This window comes from Agelaius phoeniceus, chromosome 5, assembly GCF_051311805.1.
Source record: "Agelaius phoeniceus isolate bAgePho1 chromosome 5, bAgePho1.hap1, whole genome shotgun sequence".
NCBI lineage: Eukaryota > Metazoa > Chordata > Aves > Passeriformes > Icteridae > Agelaius > Agelaius phoeniceus.
Window position 1 is genome coordinate 14,611,270 of NC_135269.1, and position 18,551 is coordinate 14,629,820.

Genomic DNA, 18,551 nt, shown 5'->3' on the forward strand with positions numbered 1-18,551 from the left:
ATATTTTCCTGGATCTAAAAGAACAGATGTGTTGACTGAAGAATCTGAATCCTTTTTCTTACAGCAGCATAAGTCAGGAATAATTCATGGATAAGATTACTGAATTTACTTATGTATAAAACAAATAAGAGAAATCAAACCCAGCATCCTCATTTTCCTCCTGCTACATCTTCCTCTTTTTATAGTGAAGCTGCTAGATGAAAACCATTGTCACACCTTCCTAGCAGATTTAGAAATGCAAATTATGCTCTTTAGCTCTCTAGCAACAACAAAGCAGAGTGGTATTCTGGGCCCATTTCTGCGGGGACTCAACAGGAAGAATGGATTAAAGCAAGCAAGTTTGATTTGGGAAAATTGTCCTTCATGGCAAGTTTAATTTAATACTCTGAAAAAACCCCAACAAAAACCAAACTAATTTCTATGATCCTTCTGGTTTATGTGCTTAATGTGTTTAATTTAGGTATTTCACTCTTTGAACAGCAGACTACCTTTTCACTGCATTTGTAATTCACCTACCTCATTACACCTCTTACATTTGCTGGAGCTTATAGCTAGAAATTCAGTTGAAAAGGAATAATGAGAAAACTGTCCTACCAAAAGCAGCTGCTACTTTAGCAGTGACACTGCAGCAGCCCCAAGGGAAAGAGGTGTTTAGAGTCACCATAGCAGCAAGCTCCCACAGGCTCTTTTGCTAAAGGAAAATCCACAGAATATGGAAATGGTCCTCAAACAGTTCCAGTGTTACAGGAATAAACAAGCCACTTGACAGGTACAGCTGAATCACTTACTGGTAGAAGTCACCTCAGGGAAAATGGACTGCAGTGATTGTCCCCTCAGCGGTCAGGCAAATCCTGGGACTCCTGAAGAAACACCTTGAAAATGAGTGATCCAAGAAGGGCAATAGCCTATTATTGAGGGCAATTGAGCAGAGAATTACAAGGGTATTTTGGCAGACAATACCATCCTGCTGTGATGCAGACATTCCTGACAAGCAAGCCAGCTTGCAGTGCCAGAATTATTTGTACCTCTGGTGTCAGAGAGACCCCTTTGCAGCTGAACTCTCACGGAGACCATAAAATGCTCTCATTCCTATTCTTCAGCAGAATGATGTACTGGGAAAGTGAGTTCTGTTCTGCACCATGTTATGGCACAGCGCAGCCAGGGTGGGAGCACTGCAGAGTGTGGACAGAGCCCTCATCACATTTCTCAGATCCTTGGAACAAGAATTTACTAGTTTGGTGCAGTTGCTGCTCATTCTTCATCTGCTATGTCACATTCCCTTCACTGCCTAGGCTGCCCCAAGTTACAATATCTGATTCTCACAACTGTGCACTTGGGTTTTTGTCTGTTCTACTTCAGGGGCAAAGTTTGGGATCAATTAAATTGAGATCCCCTTGACCCCTGGAATGGATGTCACCCTAATGAAGGTGTAAGCCTCATTTGATAAATGGGCTTCTGTGCTGGAGCCATGTTTTCTTCACAATTTATTATATTTCAGTAGCTCTTTGTAGTAAGCATCATCATATTATTTCTCATGGTATATGCTGGTGGGTTTTCCAAGGCATTCGGTGTTGAGGGAAAAATGGCAAAGTCATCTGAGCCCGTAATTCAGTTTGATCATCCTTCCATATAGAAGGCAGACAGATGGCATTTCACTGTAGCTGCCATGAATTTGCTGTCTTCCCTTCCTGGTTGACCTGCTGTTCTGGTTTAATTCCTGCAGCCTTCATGGTGATCTCCATCTTCAAAATCTTTCCTAATAAGGGCTCTTGTGGATAACTGTTGGATTTTTTTTCAGAGATGACAAAAATAAATAGAAATTACTTGGCAGAAATATCTAGCCCTGAGATATTATCACTGTTTTCACATTCCTCTGCAGAAAGAAGTAGATCCATCAGACACAGGTAGCATCCTCATCCCTGTGCCATTTGAAAGGAGATAATGAGAAAATTCTCTGTGTAAGAGAGCGACCTACAAAATGCTGAGAAGAATCCTCTGACTCATGCTCAGCTGGAGCCACCCTCAGACTTTCCATGACGTAGTCTCACAGAGGAAAGATGCACTGATAATTTGCTTTCTTGAAAAGTCCAATCCATGCATCATGATTAGTTTCTCTATGTATTGACATTTTTTAACCACATTCACCAAGAAAATGAGGTGGCTGCTTTCTTGTCCATCTCTGCACATTGGCCTGTCTGTCTGGTCTAGTAGAAGGTGTCCCTGTCCATGGCAGGAGGGTTGAAATGAGATGATCTTTAAGGTCCCCTCCAACCCATACCATTCTATGATTTTATGATTCTGTCTTCCAGTTGTTGGGCATTTTTACAGCACAGATAAGTAATTTGGGGTGTGAGGTTGTGAGGGGTATCACAGTATGGAGAAGTTCTGATAGTCTATGTCACTGAGTTGAAGAAAACTTGCAGGGACCAGCACGGTTGCAACAGTGGGTATTTACAGGATGTCAAATACAGATCTTCAGATAACTGAGCTGTGAGGACACAAAGGCTCAGTGACCAAACTGTTAGAACACTTCTGCCTCTGAAACCTCATTACAAAACTATTGTCTGTAAATAACAACCTTTCTGGAATCGAAAGCTTTCTGCATAATTGCACTTCAGCCACTGTTCCTGGGAGGGTATAACTGCAGTACATCAAATGCACAGCCATTGCAGAGCCCACATCAGTGGCCTTCAAAAGCAGAAACTCTCCTGATTGCTCCTGATCTACTGTGCAAGGATTTACCGGCAGGCATCAATTTCTGCAGCTCTGGGTGTGCCTGTGCCCTCCTGTTTGCTATGTGAGACAAGTAAAGCAAATTTATCAGCCTGGGAACTGCTCATCTTTGACCCTCCCTGTGCTTCCAGTGCTCAGAGCTTTCAGGTGACAAGTCTGTCCAGAAAATGGCTGTGTAGACACTGTTTATATTTGTTCCAAAATGCCTTTAGCCATCACCTGGGATGCCCCTGCCTTTAGCAGTATTTTTGGCACCCCTTTAAATCTTGAAAAGGGAAAGGAGGAAAAAGAACTGCAGTCCTACAATTCCCCATTCTGTAAATATCCCTCACATGCTGATGTATCTGTCCCTGCTAACCCACTTATCAAATTACTTATTATAAAGAGAATCTCCACCTCTCTATCCTCAGGTTTTTTGGGCATCCAGGATTTTCAGCCTGTGAAGAAGGAAAGGGCTTTTCACAGCTGCAGTGAGACAACTCCTGGAACAGGAGGATTTGTGCAACACAGCTACAGATAAACAAGCCCAGAGCAGTGACAGAGCTGAGAAATTACATTAAGTAAAGGTGAAGTCCTTTCACAAGGCAGCTTGTGAAAAAATCTCCCTTATTCCACCCCCTTTCCTTCAGGATGGCATGTGTTATTCAACAAGGAGCTTTACAGCTCCTCTGCTGCTTCCATATGATCCATAGGATTTGGAAGAAGTAGCCCTGCAGATGTGTGGCAAAAGGTGACTCAGCTTGGCATCATCTTCCACAAGGGCTATAGTTTTTTGAAATATAGAGAATCTGGGATAGATTAATGGAAAAGAGGGCTGTCAAAGAAGTGAGTAGCTGAATGTAAGTATATTTTTTAGCCTAGTTACAATAGGTTCAAGTTACCACTCTGTTAAAAACCTGTTTGGGTATCAGCCTTCAGACAATTTTAAATCCAATTTCTTTTTAAGTTGAATTTTTTGTTAAAATTTGTCCTGAAAGAACAGAGGTATTAAATAACCTCACCAGAATGCAAATACTGTGAAATGATACTCACATTGCTTCAGCTGGCTCTATGTAACAGTATTCTGCTGCTTCCTGCACTGCAACAGGGAGTTGCTGAGCTGGGGAGATGTGCGGTGGAAGTTGGCTGTGAGCTGGGGATGTGTGTGCTGCCAGCAAAGGATTTCAGCAGTGGAACAATCAGGGCTGTTTTGAGAGTACTGGGCATAGCATTTTCCTTCTTCTTCACCTTCTGAGTTTGTTGCACGTCATCATAATCCCCAGAGAGAAAACTCGGTGGAACTTCACTGCTTTCCTCTCCTGTCTGTCTCTGTCTTTTGCCTGAGGCAGATACTCAGAGGTGCCACTGCATCCTGTAGTTCTGACACTCTTTCTTTTCACACTTGGCTCCTGTAGGAGCATTTCGTTTTCTACAGGAAGCAGATTTTATCTTCCTCCCTCTTCTCAGGTCATCTATAATTTTCAAATCTTCCTTGGCATTCTGCTCACTGCCAATCTGTGGTATCTTCCTGCACATCTCTCCCACACCCCTCAGCAGTGCCATGCAAACACCACCACATCCTGTTCCACCCAAGAGACCATGCAACTCCAATCCTTGTCACACAGCCAAACCATTTCTCCTCATAATTCCAGGAGAGTTGCACATTCCAGCAGTGTCTCAGTTGCATCCTCCAATCTCACACTCTTCTCCATGTGAGGAAAGGATTTTCTGCCTAAAAGTGGAGAACAAGCCATAGTGAAAATTTCTCCCATGGGCAGCTCTGCAAGATGCAGATTCCCTTGCCTTTTTCCTTCCCCACTTAATGATTAGTTCTGTCTTTGGTTCATCTCCCAGAGGAGCCAAAGTCTCTCAGTTTTGATATCCCTGTGCTGTCCTAACTTCCAAATACTCAATTTGCATTACTGTATCCCTCAGCCCTGGTTCCCCCAAAAAAACAGTCTTGGGCCTCTCTGGAGCAGACAGTATAAAAAGTGTCAGCATTTGATCAGAGAACTGAAATAAGAAGACATAAATATACTTCAGGACTATACAGTCCTGTCTAAAGCAGGACTGTCAACAAAATGACCTGGGATTCAAGCAGTCTGTATGCAGTTTGATCTCTTTAAACCCTATGTCTGCGCATCAGATCAGATAACTCTCCTTCTCTGTTGTTCATCTGTTCTTCCAACACTTGCCCCAGAAAAATAAAACAAATGGCTTTTCTACATTTCCCCTGCAAGTTAATAGGAATAAACTACCGTGTCCTCCAGAATCTACAGATCTGGGATAAGTTTTGCAATGGATTATGCAACTGGGCAAATTGGAGATGTCCTGACAGAACTGGTCAGAAACCTGTTGAGGGTTATTGTTTTTATGTCATTACACTGAAAGGTCTCAGGCAGCACAAGAGATGATGCACTTTTCTCCATTGACTCACTCTCACCAAGGTATAGCACATGGAGCAGAGGCATTTTTCTTATTCTACTCTTCCAGATTGCTATCACAGGAGCCCTTTCCATGTGCCACAACAGCTCCCTCTGATAAGCCATGGCATTAAGGCTTAGCTTCTTTCCTACAAATTTGTTCATAACCATCCCACAAGAGTGGCACAATCAGAGTTCATTTTAGAATCTGCAATGGCAAGACAAGTTCATCAGAAGTGCCCCTTTTCCTTGGTGAGGAGAGCCAACATTCACCCACCCTGAGGAGTACTGAGTAGGAGGTAAACACTTGGCTGCCTTGTTCTGGGTCTGTAGGACAAAACAGCTGTTAAAAATGTTTGAAGATATATATGAGATGGCTTAGTACAGTTTCACTCAGGCAGGGAGCCAGGGCATGTTATGTAAAGTGTTGATCTTTCCTACATTTTAAATTGAATATAGAACAGTTCGGTTCCAGCCCTCCTTCCTGGCAACAGGCCCAGCCTCGGGCACTTTCATATAAACTGGGCTTCTCCTAGCTGCCCAAGGTATCAGCAAGACTCAGAAACTGCAGAGATGATGGTAATGTTCTTTTCAGGAATCAAGAGAATGGTCTGTCTCTTGTTCCTCCCATGCTTTTGTTCTGGCCAGCTTGCATTTCCACTGCTGCATTTCCCCACCTTCCTGGATCCTTCCAGCATGTTCTACCTCTGCTGGGACCATGAGGAACAGGAGCTGATGGGGTTGGGCTGCACATCCACACTGGCTGGGTGGCATGTGGATTCAGCCCTCATGGAGAGCTGCCTGGATCTGACATTGTGACAGGAGGTGCCTTCTGAAATGGCAGCATCTGCTTCTCTGTAAGATGAACAGATTTCCTCTTCATCCCCCTTTGCCAAGGGTCATGCTCCAAGTATGTTGGACAAAAGGTATATTGAAAGGCTAAGAGGATTGGGAATCTTCAGCCTGGAAAGGGAATTGGGAATCGTTCAGCCTGGAGAAGAGAAGGCTTTGGGGTCACCTCATTGTGGCCTTCCAGAGCCTGAAGGGAGCCCACAGGAAGGATGGAGAGAGACTCTTGACAAGGGCCTGGAGTGACAGGACAAGGGGGCAATGGCTTCACACTGACAGAGAGCAGGTTTAGATGGATATGAGGAAGAAATCGTTCCCTGTGAGGGTGGTGAGGCCCTGGCACACTGAGATATGTCAGGCATAGGATAGGACATCCTTGGGAATTCTTGTGTTTTCCACTGTCAGGCAACCACTAAGTAGAGATCTCTGATGTAAAGCAGCTGGAGTTTAAAGGGGTAAAAATGCCACCAAGGCTGCTAAATAAAAACCAGACTGTTTTGTTTTCCTTTAAATATTAAAGAGAAACAGACAGCTTAATTTTATACAGATACAGAGAGAATGAGTTTATACCAGTTTCAGTGGTTTTACTTTGTTCAGCTGTTTTCAGTTCCTCTTTCACACAAAAATAAAATATATGTTGCACAAAATATGTCACAATGTTTGTCTAAAAATGGGTAAAGTTTGGAAGGAGTGAGGTAGCCAGCTTTCCTTATGGTCATGAGCTGGTTGCAAAATGATTCTTGTTAAAACCACTTTTAAAATCTTTCTTGGTTTGTGACCCAGACAGGGACCTTTTGGCTGTGAATTACTGCAGGAAAAAAATAGAAGAAACACTTGTTCTTATTTGTTTAATAATGATTTTTAAAAAGTGATTTGGTGTAAACCCAAAGCATTTAATTTCTCCTAAAAGAACATCCTGAAAGGAAAAATTGAAATGTTTGATTTCAAAAGTATTAAATATTCCATTATTTTCAGAAAATATATTTAATGTTAACAATGATTTTTTTCCTCCTTGGTAGCAGAAACTCTTTGTTTATATTAGAAAATAATTTTGGTCCCAAAAAAGTTACAGGTTTTTTCAAATCTTTTACATATCAGAAAATATCTCCCAATTATTATAGGTCTGGATACAGTAAGCAAGCACATTAAATCCAGAAAAATCCACATTTGCTCAGCTGTCAAGCACATCCACTGAACCCAAGGAACAGATAGCTTGAGGGAAAGATATCCTAGTTACTGTAAGTGGAATTTTAGTGAGGTTTTCTATTTGAAATCTTCCTTCTAAGCCTCTCTCTCTCACATCCTTAGTTTTTATTTTAATTTTCCTTTTTACTACAACCAAATAAAAGTCATTATCTGAGAATCATCAAGTGGTGAAAAACCAGCCCAGAAGGCTTGCTTTCCCAAAGGAGGGTTGTTTTTCCAAGTGTTTACTGCATTCTTCATTCATAATGTATATTTTATTTTAAATATTTTATCTATTTCAGAATAGATGATTTGCAGATTACTTATCTTTGAATTTGGATCTTGTAGTGAAATCTTTACCAGATCTGTTTTCTTGATGAGGTACAGAGACACATAGGACTCAACTGACCCCAGAAGATTCTTCACTTCTGACCTGAGGCTGCACAATGTAAGTATTGGACAAGAGCCTGGTATGTTAAAAATCTCTCTTTCTTCTTTCTTGGTCATGGGCACAGTGAGTTTGGGATTGTAGAGGCCAAAAGATGGACATGACTCATCTTGGAAAAATGGGAATAGAGCTGGCAAGAGTAGGAGTGAAGTGGGAGTGTGAGGGCTTCTCTGTTAGGAAAATGCTGTCAGATGTTGCCCATATCCTTAGCTAGTGTTTAGGAAGTCAAATTCATTAGGTGCTAAGGAATTGCAGCAGAATGATTAACACAGACATCTCATTATTAACACAGACATGCAGGGCCATTGTCCCACCCATACAGACCCACAGAAAAATATCTTTAAATTACTGAAGATATTTACTCATCATAGTTTTGTGGGAAATACACAATACCACAGAGAAAAAATAAGTATACATTTAAATGCTGAAAAGTGTGGCTAAGTGCTCAGAAATACAATACAAACTACCCTGTGTGCTATCTCCAGTATTAAGTTATGCAGCATCTCAGTATCACATAAAAGGATTTACAAGGGGAGCTGGATCCCTGTTTTAACTTCTCCCCTATGGTATTTGCACCATCTTTGTCAAATGGAGTTCAAAAGCATCAACTCAGTGGGGTATTGCACCTTCCTTCTTCAAACAGCACCAGCCCACACAGTCAGCACTCCCTCAAGATGCAGCAGAACCTGCTGATGAGCGTAGGCAATATTCCACAGGAAAGAGGGGCACTATTTTTATGGCAAAATTTGTGGGATTGGTGCTATCATGTGCTTCTCACTCCAGAAAACCAGCAATAAAAATCAAAAAAGTTGATTGAACTCAATGGATGTTTCCTACACTCAGTCCATGTTACAACTGTCAAATTAGCAATGCAGTTCCCTAATAGAAAGGAAAAATCTGAATGAAAAAAGGAATTAACACTTGGTGGAGCTGAAAAATCACAGAATACTTTGGGTTTCCCTGAGAAGCTGTGGCTGTCCCATGCCTGGAAGTGTCCAAGGCCAGGTTGCATGGGGCTCTGAGCAACCTGGGACAGTGGAAGGTGTCCCTGCCCATCGCAAGGGTTTGGAACAAGATGATCTTTAAGATTCTCTCCAACCCATTCCACATTGTGGGGATGTGGAATGGCTTCCTGACTTTGTTGTGACAGTAGCCCATCTTTTATATTCTTAAACAAACAAGCTGACATTAATAATTTCTAGTTTCATTCCCCTATTGGATTTCCCCCAAAAGGCTTAACAAGGGCTCAAGGGGTAACCAAGGGAATTGTCTGTGATTGTGTACTTCTCTAACTAGGCCAGATGTGGCCTTATCCAGTTTCTGGATATGGAAAGGTAAACACATGTTTTGCCAATAAACAAACACATACAATTAATTTAACTATATTTCATTAATTAAATGTTATGTTATGTTATTATATTATTTATTAACAATAGTTCATTAATGATTGAATATATATATATAAAATTTAGTTGGAAGGTTCATCTAGAGGCAGCTTTGTCTCAGGGCCTGTTGTTCAGGCCTCAGTCAGAGTCTGTTGTTTAGGCCTCATTATTTCGGCCTGCCACAGAATTTCTGGACACGTCTCCCTGTCAGGTCTGAGGGCCACTGCAAACCTTCATTTAACTGCAGTACAAACTTCTGAGTCATCAACCACCACAGAAACCACTTCACTTCCTTTTCTTTCTCTCACACATTTGGTGTTTGCTTGGCTTCTCTGGGCCTGTGATTATGGGACATGAGGCACAGAATACCAGAACACATCCCTGGCTCTTTGAAGAAGCCTCTGCCATGACCACCGGCACCAGAAGGTATTCCAGATCTGATGGCCCTGAGAGAATATATCAATAATAGAAAATTGTCTTTCTGTGGAAGAAATAGGTTCAATCAGAATTGGTATTTATTTTTTTAAAAACCACTCAACTTTTTCCTATAGTTTGTTTTAAATCAGAAAAGCAATGTGTTATGTTTCTATAAAGACAGGAATGCAGTGATCATAGAATCATAGAATGGTTTGGGTTGGAAGGGACCTTAAGATCATCTCATTTCACCTTTCCTGTCATGGGTAGGGACACCTTCCACTGTCCCAGGTTGCTCAGAGTCCCATCCAACATGACCTTGGACACTTCCAGGCATGGGGCAGCCACACTTCTTTGGGGATCTGTGCCAGGGCCTCACCACCCTCAGAAAGAACAATTTCTTCCTAATATCCAATTTAAACCCACTCTCTGTCAGTGTGAAGCCATTTCCTCTTGTTGGTCACTCTAGGCCTTGTCAAGAATCTCTTTCCGTCTTTCTTGTAGCTCCCTTCAGGCACTGGAAGGGCACAAAGAGGTCACACTAGAGCTTTTGTTCCCCAGACTGAAAAATCTCATTCTCTCACTTTCCCTATGGCAGAGGTTCTCCAGCTTCTCAGCACTTTCTTGCCCTCATCGGGACTCTCTCCAACAGTTCCATGTCCTTCCTGTGCTGGGACTCCAGAGAGAAAAGAGGTCACCCCTCAGCCTCCCTTTCTCCAAACGGGACAAACCAAACTGGACCTCAGCTGCTCCTCACAGGACATTCTTTCCAACACTTCCACCAGCTTTCTTCCCTTCCTGTGAGCCTCCAATCAAGGACCTTCACATTGTTCTTAAATTCTAGGGGCCCTGGGCTGGTTTTGGCTGGGATAGAGTTCATTTCCCTCATAGTAACTGGTATGACTACATTTTGGACTTGTGCTGGAACAGCGTTGAGACCACAGGGATGCTTTAGTTCTTGCTGAGCAGAGATTAAACAGAGTGAGAGTCCTGTTTGTCATCCCACCCAACCACTGAGGGGGCTGGGGGTGCACAAGGAATTGAGAGGGGACACAGCTGACCCCAACTGCCCAGAGGGATATTACAAACCTAGAAAGCCAAGGGATACTTTTGTTTAGGCCACATTATTCCAGTTTCTGCCTTAAGCACCTTTTGTGCTTCCTAAAACACACCAGACCAATCCCCCTTTCTGATCCCCATTTTGCCTCCAGAATTCCCTTGCAGAAAAGCAGACAATGTCTGTGAGCTGCACAGAGCCCACAGAGCGCAGGACACAGCAGAGCAAAATGTTTTGTGTGTGGGTGGGTGAAGCTTTGAGAACTCAAGATACTTCCAATCCAGAACCACTTCCCAACACAGGTGACCTCAGGGAGGCCATGAACTTGTATTTCCTCATGTTGATGACATAAAACCCTGTGCCATCAAAACATGAAGTAGAAATAGACTCCTCATTAGAAGTTGATGTGTGAACGGAAGAGTCAAGAACTTCCTGCTGAAGGTTTGAGAGGGGAGGGAGCTCTGTGTCGTGCCCAGCCCAGAGTGTCACTGTCACAACAGCCGAGGGAGGAAAAAAGGAGAAGTGGGAAAAAGAATGGCAGAAAATGTCCTTTATGCTGACCTGAACTTGCCTGAATCAACCAGACCCAGAATCCTGACGGTCCCTGATGGCCAAGGTAGGTCCAGTGCTGAGCACTGAGCTCTCTTTGCATTCTCCACTCTCTCTGCCACATCGATTGAGAGAGTTCCTTGCAGCAGCAAAGCCCCAAAGAGCACAAGGGGAACATGAGGGCCAGGGCTGGAAAACTGCAGGTGCAGTGTCCAGAGAGGGTTGTTGATATTTACAAAGGCAAGTTGTTGGAAGATTACTTTTCTCTTGCTAAGGTGCAGGTGTGAGGCAGTGTCTCTGGTGTGAGATTAAGAGTCCTTTTATCCATTTTGGAGAGCATTCCAGAGCTGAACATCCATTGCTGCTGGCCCTGGCCTGTTGTCCCCCAGCAGACTGAGATTCCTGCAGCAAACTGCTCAGGATGGAGTGGCTGCTGTTGCTGGTGCTCACAGCAGTCTCCTGCACAGCTGTTCCTGCTCCCTGAGCACAGCAGGCACTGCCTGGGGGCTTCTCCTCCTGCTCTGGCTGTACCAACTGCTTCTTGAATGCACAAGGGTGAAATGTTTCATGGTCAGCTTTAGTCTGATTTGGGATCAAGGACTGCAAAATTCTAACCGAGGATTTATCTTTCTTTAATGAGTTTCAAATGGTTGCATAAATGTTTGCACTGGTTCTGCAATATCTGCCATAAAAGTACATCCTAAAAATTAACAGACTTCATAGAGTGTGTCCCTGTATTTCATTTCCATTTTTCTTCCCTTTCTTTCTAACCCTCCTTTCCCTCTGGCAGAAATTATTTCTTGCCATCCAATGCTTGTCTTTTGCACAAAGTCTGAACCCTCTGCATGTCTTTTCAGATGTGTGGAGATACTAACAGCCCAGGAAACAGGGTTTTACCACCACTTTCAACTGATGAATGCAGGGCTCAATTGACCACAATTGATGCCACTGATTACAAGTTCCATTTTCCTTAGAATTTAAGCCACATGTTCCTATTCAGAATTTTGATAGATTTCTAGTAACATTTGGGTGTTTTTCTGCTTGTGCCTTTCAGGGAACCCCCTACCAACTCTTCTATGTGTTCACTGAAATTATGCACAAGATTTCACAGATATTGTCTCCATCTTCTGAAAAGAGCTCAAATCCCTGGCTTCTGTCTTAGCTTTGTACAGTGATAGAACCCAGGGGGTTCAGTGTTGTATATCACAATGACTTGGAGAGTTTTATAACACTGCAATGTCCTATTTTTGACTTTTTACCCACTTTTTATCTCCCTCTGACCTTTCTTTCCTCTCCATATGTTTTCTTCCCTGCTGCTCTGTATTTATTACCTGCAGATGATGGAATAGATTTCACTACTCTCCCTGTTATCTGGGTTATTTAGATAAACACTCAAACCCCTCCAAATTTAGCACAATCTGCAGTTTTCAGGCTTTGATGTTTTAGTCATTCTCACCATTCCTGTCAGGATGAACAACCTTGGGCCACCCTTGGCACTTTCCTCCCCTTTTGTCAAGATTGGCCATGTGAATATGTACTCCTGTCCCTTTGGTGTTGTCTCCCTTGAAAAGAAATCAGTTCTGTTCCTGCATCTAGCAAGTGCTCCAAGGGTGAAAGAGTCATCATGAAACATGGAATCAGAATATCCTGAGCTGGAAGGGACCCACAAGGATCATCCAGTCCAACTTCTGGCCCTGCACAGATACCCCAATAATCCCACCCTGTGCATCCCTGAGAGTGTTTTCCAAATGCTGCTTGAGCTCTGGCAGCCTTGGGGCCGTGACCATTCCTGGGGAGCCTGTTCAGTTCCCCAGCACCCTCTGGGGGAAGAACCTTTCCCTGATATCCACCCTGACCCTGTTCTGACACAGCTCCAGCTGTTCCCTTGGGTCCTGTCCCGGGTCACACAGAGCAGAGATCAGTGCCTATAATGGAGAAAAATATAATTTGTGCATAGTTAACCACAGTCACAGCAACTAGTTGCTGTCCTGTGTTCAGCATTTCTCACAATTTCAGTCATTTTTATTTCATTTAAGTTGATTCTCGGCTCTCTCTGTGCTCTGTTCTTGTTCCCTCAGGTTGTACCTATGCAGAAGTGAAAGTGAAGTCCCAAGACACAAAGGCTGCAGCAAACTGCAAATCATCAGGTGAGTTTAGCTGTCTGATAAAGTGATAGGAATTTAAACAAGAAGAGCAGAGGGGCTGATCCTGATGTCCCAAACATGCAGTGACACAAAACCATGAGGGGGCAGGAGGATACAATTGTCTGCTTTCCACACTCAGTGCAGGAGCAGCTGAGGTGTTGCATTCTGTGCCCCTAAACACTTGTTGGCTTTCCTGGCAAAGGAATAGAAGGATATGTTGGGCCACACCCAGACCCCCCGAGCCCAGGCTCCTGTCCCCAGCAGCAGGGAAAGTGAACAAAGGAGAGGAGGAAGCAGAGGGAGGGGGCATTGATTGCAAGGACTCTCCTCCTTTACCCCTCTCCTCAAACCCATGGCAGGTTGGGATCTGCTCAGTTCCCTGAGCACAGGGGTCCAGAGCCAGTGGGGAAGCACCAGGACATTCAGCCTGGCTCCAGCCTGCAGATCTGGAAGGCCTCAGATTCCCAGTGGGAGCCTGAAAGGGCATCTTGGAATGCAGGGGAAAGGAGCTGTGGTCCAGCTGTGCAATACAACATCCAGCTGTTCCCCTAATCTTTATTTTTCTGTCTCTCTGTAGGTAAAAGCTGTTGTTCCAGAAAACATGTTGCTATATTGGTGGTGATAATCCTCATACTGGTCCTGGCAGTATATTTAATAATTACATGTAAGTTCTTTTGTTAATGTCATAACAGGCATTTATTTGTGTCTCTTTCCCACTGACTGAGGTCCAGGCCATGACATACAAAGCCTGTAGGAACAGAAGTTTGGTTTGAAGGCAAAGGACAGCAGTTTTTAGCCAAGCATGGCTGTAAGAGGAGATGTGCAAGAGAATCAAGTGGTATTGAAAGTTTAAAATTCCAACAGATAAAAAAGCCAAAATCCCAATGAAAAACTCACAACATTGAAATGACAAAGAATTTATTATACAAACGTTTTGAAGAAAAAAGTTAAGATTTGATAATGCCAACCAGTAATACAATTGCTACCTGTGAGAATCCCGCAAGGTCATGAGGTTTTATCATGAGACCAAGATGTCCAAAACACAAAAAATCATAAAATAATTATGAATTAAAGTTCATATGAAGGAGGCAACTAAATCACATCTTACAGGAGTTTCCTTAAGATCATAACATATTTTGAGCTAAATAAAAAGACAAATTATATTTTGTAGAAAAAAAGTTTGCTTCTATCAGAAAAAAAATGAATAGACCCAATTGGTATTTCTTCTAAAAGTTTTCAAAGAACCATTTTAAAATTTCAGATGGCTTTACTTATTTCTTTCCATCCTTTGGTAGCTGAGAATGCTCGAGAAGCTTCCACAACCAATCATTCTCAAGTCCCAGACTTTGCCACCTGCTCAGAGATGCACATGGGGAAGACATGGCAAAGCCTTTGATCCTTGGAACTTAAAAAACAGGGCTGGAGGAGGCAATTCATTCTTTTTTTCAGGGCAAAGAGTTCAGGATTGATATTTGACAGTGACCTGACATTTGTAAAATGTCAAACAGCAAATGGTGGGGCAAATGAAAAACAAAAACTGAACCAACAGAAAATCAAAAGATGTAATGTAGATTTAACAGAGCTTTAAGTCTACCATTGAAAGAGGAGTCCTTAGACTTAGATCCAGGACTGGCTTTAGTTATAGTTCCTTTGTGAGGCTCAGTACTGGCTCAGAACAGCTACACACCTGAAAAAAAGTACTCCTAAGAAACTTGAGCTCTAGATCAAACTTGAGAAATTAAATCAAGGTAGTTTTTATGTTCAAGAGCACACAGGTTTCACTTGTTCTCCAAATACAAACTGCTGCATTTTGAGTTTATTCTAAGTTATAGTTTTGTATGAATTTTCCATAGGGTCTTGTTATTTACGAATACACTGTTATTAAGATACAACTTGTGTAAATGAACTCAAGTGTTGCCTTTTCCTCAGTGGAACCTGACCTGACCATTTAATGATTTCTGTAGTAGACCCATGAGCAAAGAGGCAAAGTTTGCATTCTGTGTTGGGTGATGGGGGGTCAGAGAGGTCCAGCACAGCTCTGACAGTGCCTGGCACAGTGGCCAATCCTTGCAAGCAGAAACTGTGTTCTTATTTCCAGATGGTCCAACAGCAGGCAGCCAACAGGACTCCCCAAGAACCATCCCTGAAGAGGCACTAGGTAGGCAACCCTCTGTCATTCCAGAGGGAGTCTCCAGAGGCCTGTGGAATTGACTGTGCAGGGGGCAGGGGAGGGTGTGTGGGACTGGATTTTGTTGAGAAGGGAAACAAAGAAAGAAAGCCTCTCCCATCTCAGGAATAGAAACCTGATCCTGGACACTCCCAGGATGAGCTTTGGAAGAGACAGGAAGAACAATCCCTCTGGAAGCTCAGCACTGCAGGGAGCAGGATGGATCATGTGTTTCCACTGCTTTTCCAAGGCCCTCCATTACCAGCCTTTGACCTCAGTGCAATTCCCTGGGGCTGTTTAGGAGCTGCAGAGCAAAGCTGGGAAAGGCTGGAGCTGTTTGCTGTGCTGCTCCCTGTCTGGCTCCTGCCTGCTGATTCTGGGCTGCCATCAGCTCCAGAGGCTCTGGGGGATCCCTGGTGCTCTGCTGACAATTCTCAGCAGGAGCACACAGGCATTTCTGGGGCTGGAATGGCCTCTCTGACCTCTCTTTTGTTGTGGCATCCTTTGGTCAGTGTGAACATGGATTTTACACACCTCTTCTTCCCTTCTGCAGGCTGCCCCATACCATGGAAGAAACATGGGAGGAAATGCTACTTCTTTTCTCCAGAGGGGAAACCAAAGGACTGGAATGCCTCCCGTGCAGAATGCAAGGCCATGGGCTCAGACCTGGTGGTCATTGACAGCAGGGAAGAGCTGGTGAGATCCAACTCTTGGGGCAGCTGCTCGGGGGGCTGGAGCTGCCTGGCCAAGGGCTGGGCAGTGACACTTGTGCCAGCTCCTGTCACATGTCCTTGGGCTCTGGGACCTGCTGCCAGCCATGGACAGCCCAGGCCTGGCAGTGGGAGCAAAGGCCTGCACAGGGAGAGGCCTCCTGGGCCTTGGAGTCCTGTCCCTGGAAGCTTCTGTGCCCAAGCCTGATCCCATGGCAAGGAGCAAACTCCCTGCCCAGATAGCTGGGCTTTTCCAGGGATTTAGCACACAGGCCATGGAGCTTGGACAGACACTTCTTTGTAAGAGCCATGGCTGGGACAGAACCTGAAAAGGCTTTGCCACCTCCATCCAAAGGGAAAAGTGTCCCCAGCTATCAAGTCACACCTGTCTGTCTGCAATGTAAGGGCACCACAGGGCTACTATTACATTTCTTATCTTCATCAGGGGCCTCCAAAAGGGAGATGATCTTCCATAGAAATGGAGAAATTAATCCTCTGGAGCTGTGGGCAGAGGTGCTGTGGCTGGATGCACACTGCACTCTCTGTGCTGGCTGTTTAGCCAGGAGCCTTCTGTGCCTCTGCTGAAGAAAATGTCATTTTCATATACTCCCATTGTTGGCTTCCTTTCCAGGAGTACCTTCGATCACAATCAGGTCCTAACTACTACTTACTTGGTCTCACACGCTCTCCAGAGGAGCAGAAGTGGAAGTGGATCAACAACGTGGAACGTGACACAAACATGTGAGCTCCTTCCAGCAAGTCCCTGCCATGCAGTGTCTGGGAAGAGGAAAATGCCAAAGGCAGAGCAAAGAGCAGAGAGCCCAAGGGTGATCAGGGCCTGTGCTTTGGGGGAAGCTGATTGCTGGAGGTGCAGGTGCTTCAGCACATGGCTGTGCCAAGGAAAGGGAGCCTTGCAGGGCCAGGGAACACAGGGCTGTTCTGTAGGGATGGCAGGAGAGGACACAGCTGGAGTTTGCTGGGGAAGGAAGGATCTGGCTGGATGCAGCTCCCTGGGCAAAGGAAGGGGACAGGAGGCAGGGACAAGAGAGAGAGAGTGATGTCAGTACCATTGGCTGGAGGGGAACAAAGCAGGGGAATGTTTCTGGATGGGAAAGCATTGCCCAAAAACTTTTGTGGAGATGTGGGGAACAGCAGTGAGGAATGGGTGGGAATTCCAGCAAGGCAATTCCTGGTCCCAGTGACAGTAACACAGCTTAGCAGGTGCAGCTTTGCCTTTCACTGCATGTCAGGAATGTAACCAAATTTGGCTTTTTTGCCCTATTCAGGTTCACTATAGTTGGAGAGTACCAAGACTATCTCTGCACAGTCATTGGACATGGTGAAGTACGAGCTGCACCTTGCGGTGGAGCCGAAACCACAAAAAATATGTGTGAAAAAGCTGCCACAATTTCAAAGATGCATCAGGAGGAGAGCTAAAACCAAGAGGTGCAGGCTGATCTGTTCTGCCCAGCTTCCTGTAGGAACCCTGGATGGGATGTGTCTCATTGCTCTTGAATTCCTGCCCAGTCTCTGCTCCCAGGCTCTCCTGCAGCCTCTCTCCAGCCTCGGGACTGAGCTCAGCCCAACCTTTCCCTGCTGCTGTCTGAGCCTGGATGGGTCCCCTCTGGAAGAGCTGGCCCTGGCACCCAGGAGCACTCTGGCACTGCCTCATGCCAGAGGTGGCACTGCCAGGCAGGCACTGCCAGGGGAGAGGAGTCCAGCCTGGGCACGGGGTGATCCCAACAGATCCTGCCTCTGCAGGTCACATCCATCCACAGCCCTGTGTTCCCAGCCCTGCCTGGGCACAAGGAGACCCTTCTCCACCTGGCCACAGCCTGGCCTTGCCTGCAGCCACGAGGGAAGGGCAGCTCACATTTCTGGCTGGGAGCCTGTAGGGAAGGGCAACCCTACTCCTTGCCAGGATGGACAGGATAAATTCAGGTGTGGGTGTGGATAAACCTTCCCCTGTCCCAGACTGTTCAAGAGCACACAGGATCCCAGAGCCTGTGAGGGGAATGGGAATCAGCCCAAGGGAAAGGATCCTATAGCAGCACAGCTCTGGGCATATAATCAGCCCCAGTCCTGTGTGGGGAAGGCAGGAATGTCAGATTTAAGATCTGCTGCCGAAGGGCACAGGATGGAGACCAGCAGAGAGCAGCAAGGCCTGAAGAAGAGAGTCCCAACAGAAGCTGAGCTGGACAGAAAACAGGACAATGAAACCCACAGTGACCTGTGAAGGAGCTGGTGAGAAGCATGAGAGTGACCCACAGGGAATGGCAACACAGTGCTCTGCCCTCTTTTCCTTGGAGATTGGTCACAGGACAGGGCAGTACCATTGATGTGCTCTGGGTCACCCCAGAGAGCTCCACTCAGCTACCTGGGCTGACTGCTGGGCCCCTGTACAGTTCCTCTCCTTTCCATTGCATGCAATAAAGCTTTTCTTTTCAAAAGACAAAGCATTGCTTCTGTGTGGGTAGGTGAAGCTTTGGGAACTCCAGACACTTCCAG

The 18,551-nt window shown here is 44.9% G+C and overlaps 1 protein-coding gene across 1 annotated transcript; it reads left to right on the forward strand.

The window, feature by feature from the left end:
* Positions 1-96: 96 nt before the first annotated feature.
* Positions 97-18,499, forward strand: LOC129119830 (killer cell lectin-like receptor subfamily B member 1). The gene is made up of 8 exons (XM_077178353.1): positions 97-7,617; positions 9,921-11,089; positions 13,101-13,169; positions 13,744-13,830; positions 15,265-15,324; positions 15,887-16,029; positions 16,675-16,784; positions 17,330-18,499. The coding sequence occupies exons 2-8, from the start codon at positions 11,008-11,010 to the stop codon at positions 17,478-17,480; spliced, it is 702 nt and encodes a 233-aa protein (XP_077034468.1). The 5' UTR covers positions 97-7,617; positions 9,921-11,007; the 3' UTR covers positions 17,481-18,499.
* The last annotated feature ends 52 nt before the right edge of the window (positions 18,500-18,551 follow it).

Bases quoted from the DNA above. Each gene is read 5' to 3' on its own strand.
- LOC129119830 (XM_077178353.1), top strand. From the start codon at position 11,008: ATGGCAGAAAATGTCCTTTATGCTGACCTGAACTTGCCTGAATCAACC. The intron at 13,831-15,264 runs GTAAGTTCTTTT...TCTTATTTCCAG, and splicing joins AGTATATTTAATAATTACAT to ATGGTCCAACAGCAGGCAGC. The intron at 16,030-16,674 runs GTGAGATCCAAC...CTTCCTTTCCAG, and splicing joins TTGACAGCAGGGAAGAGCTG to GAGTACCTTCGATCACAATC.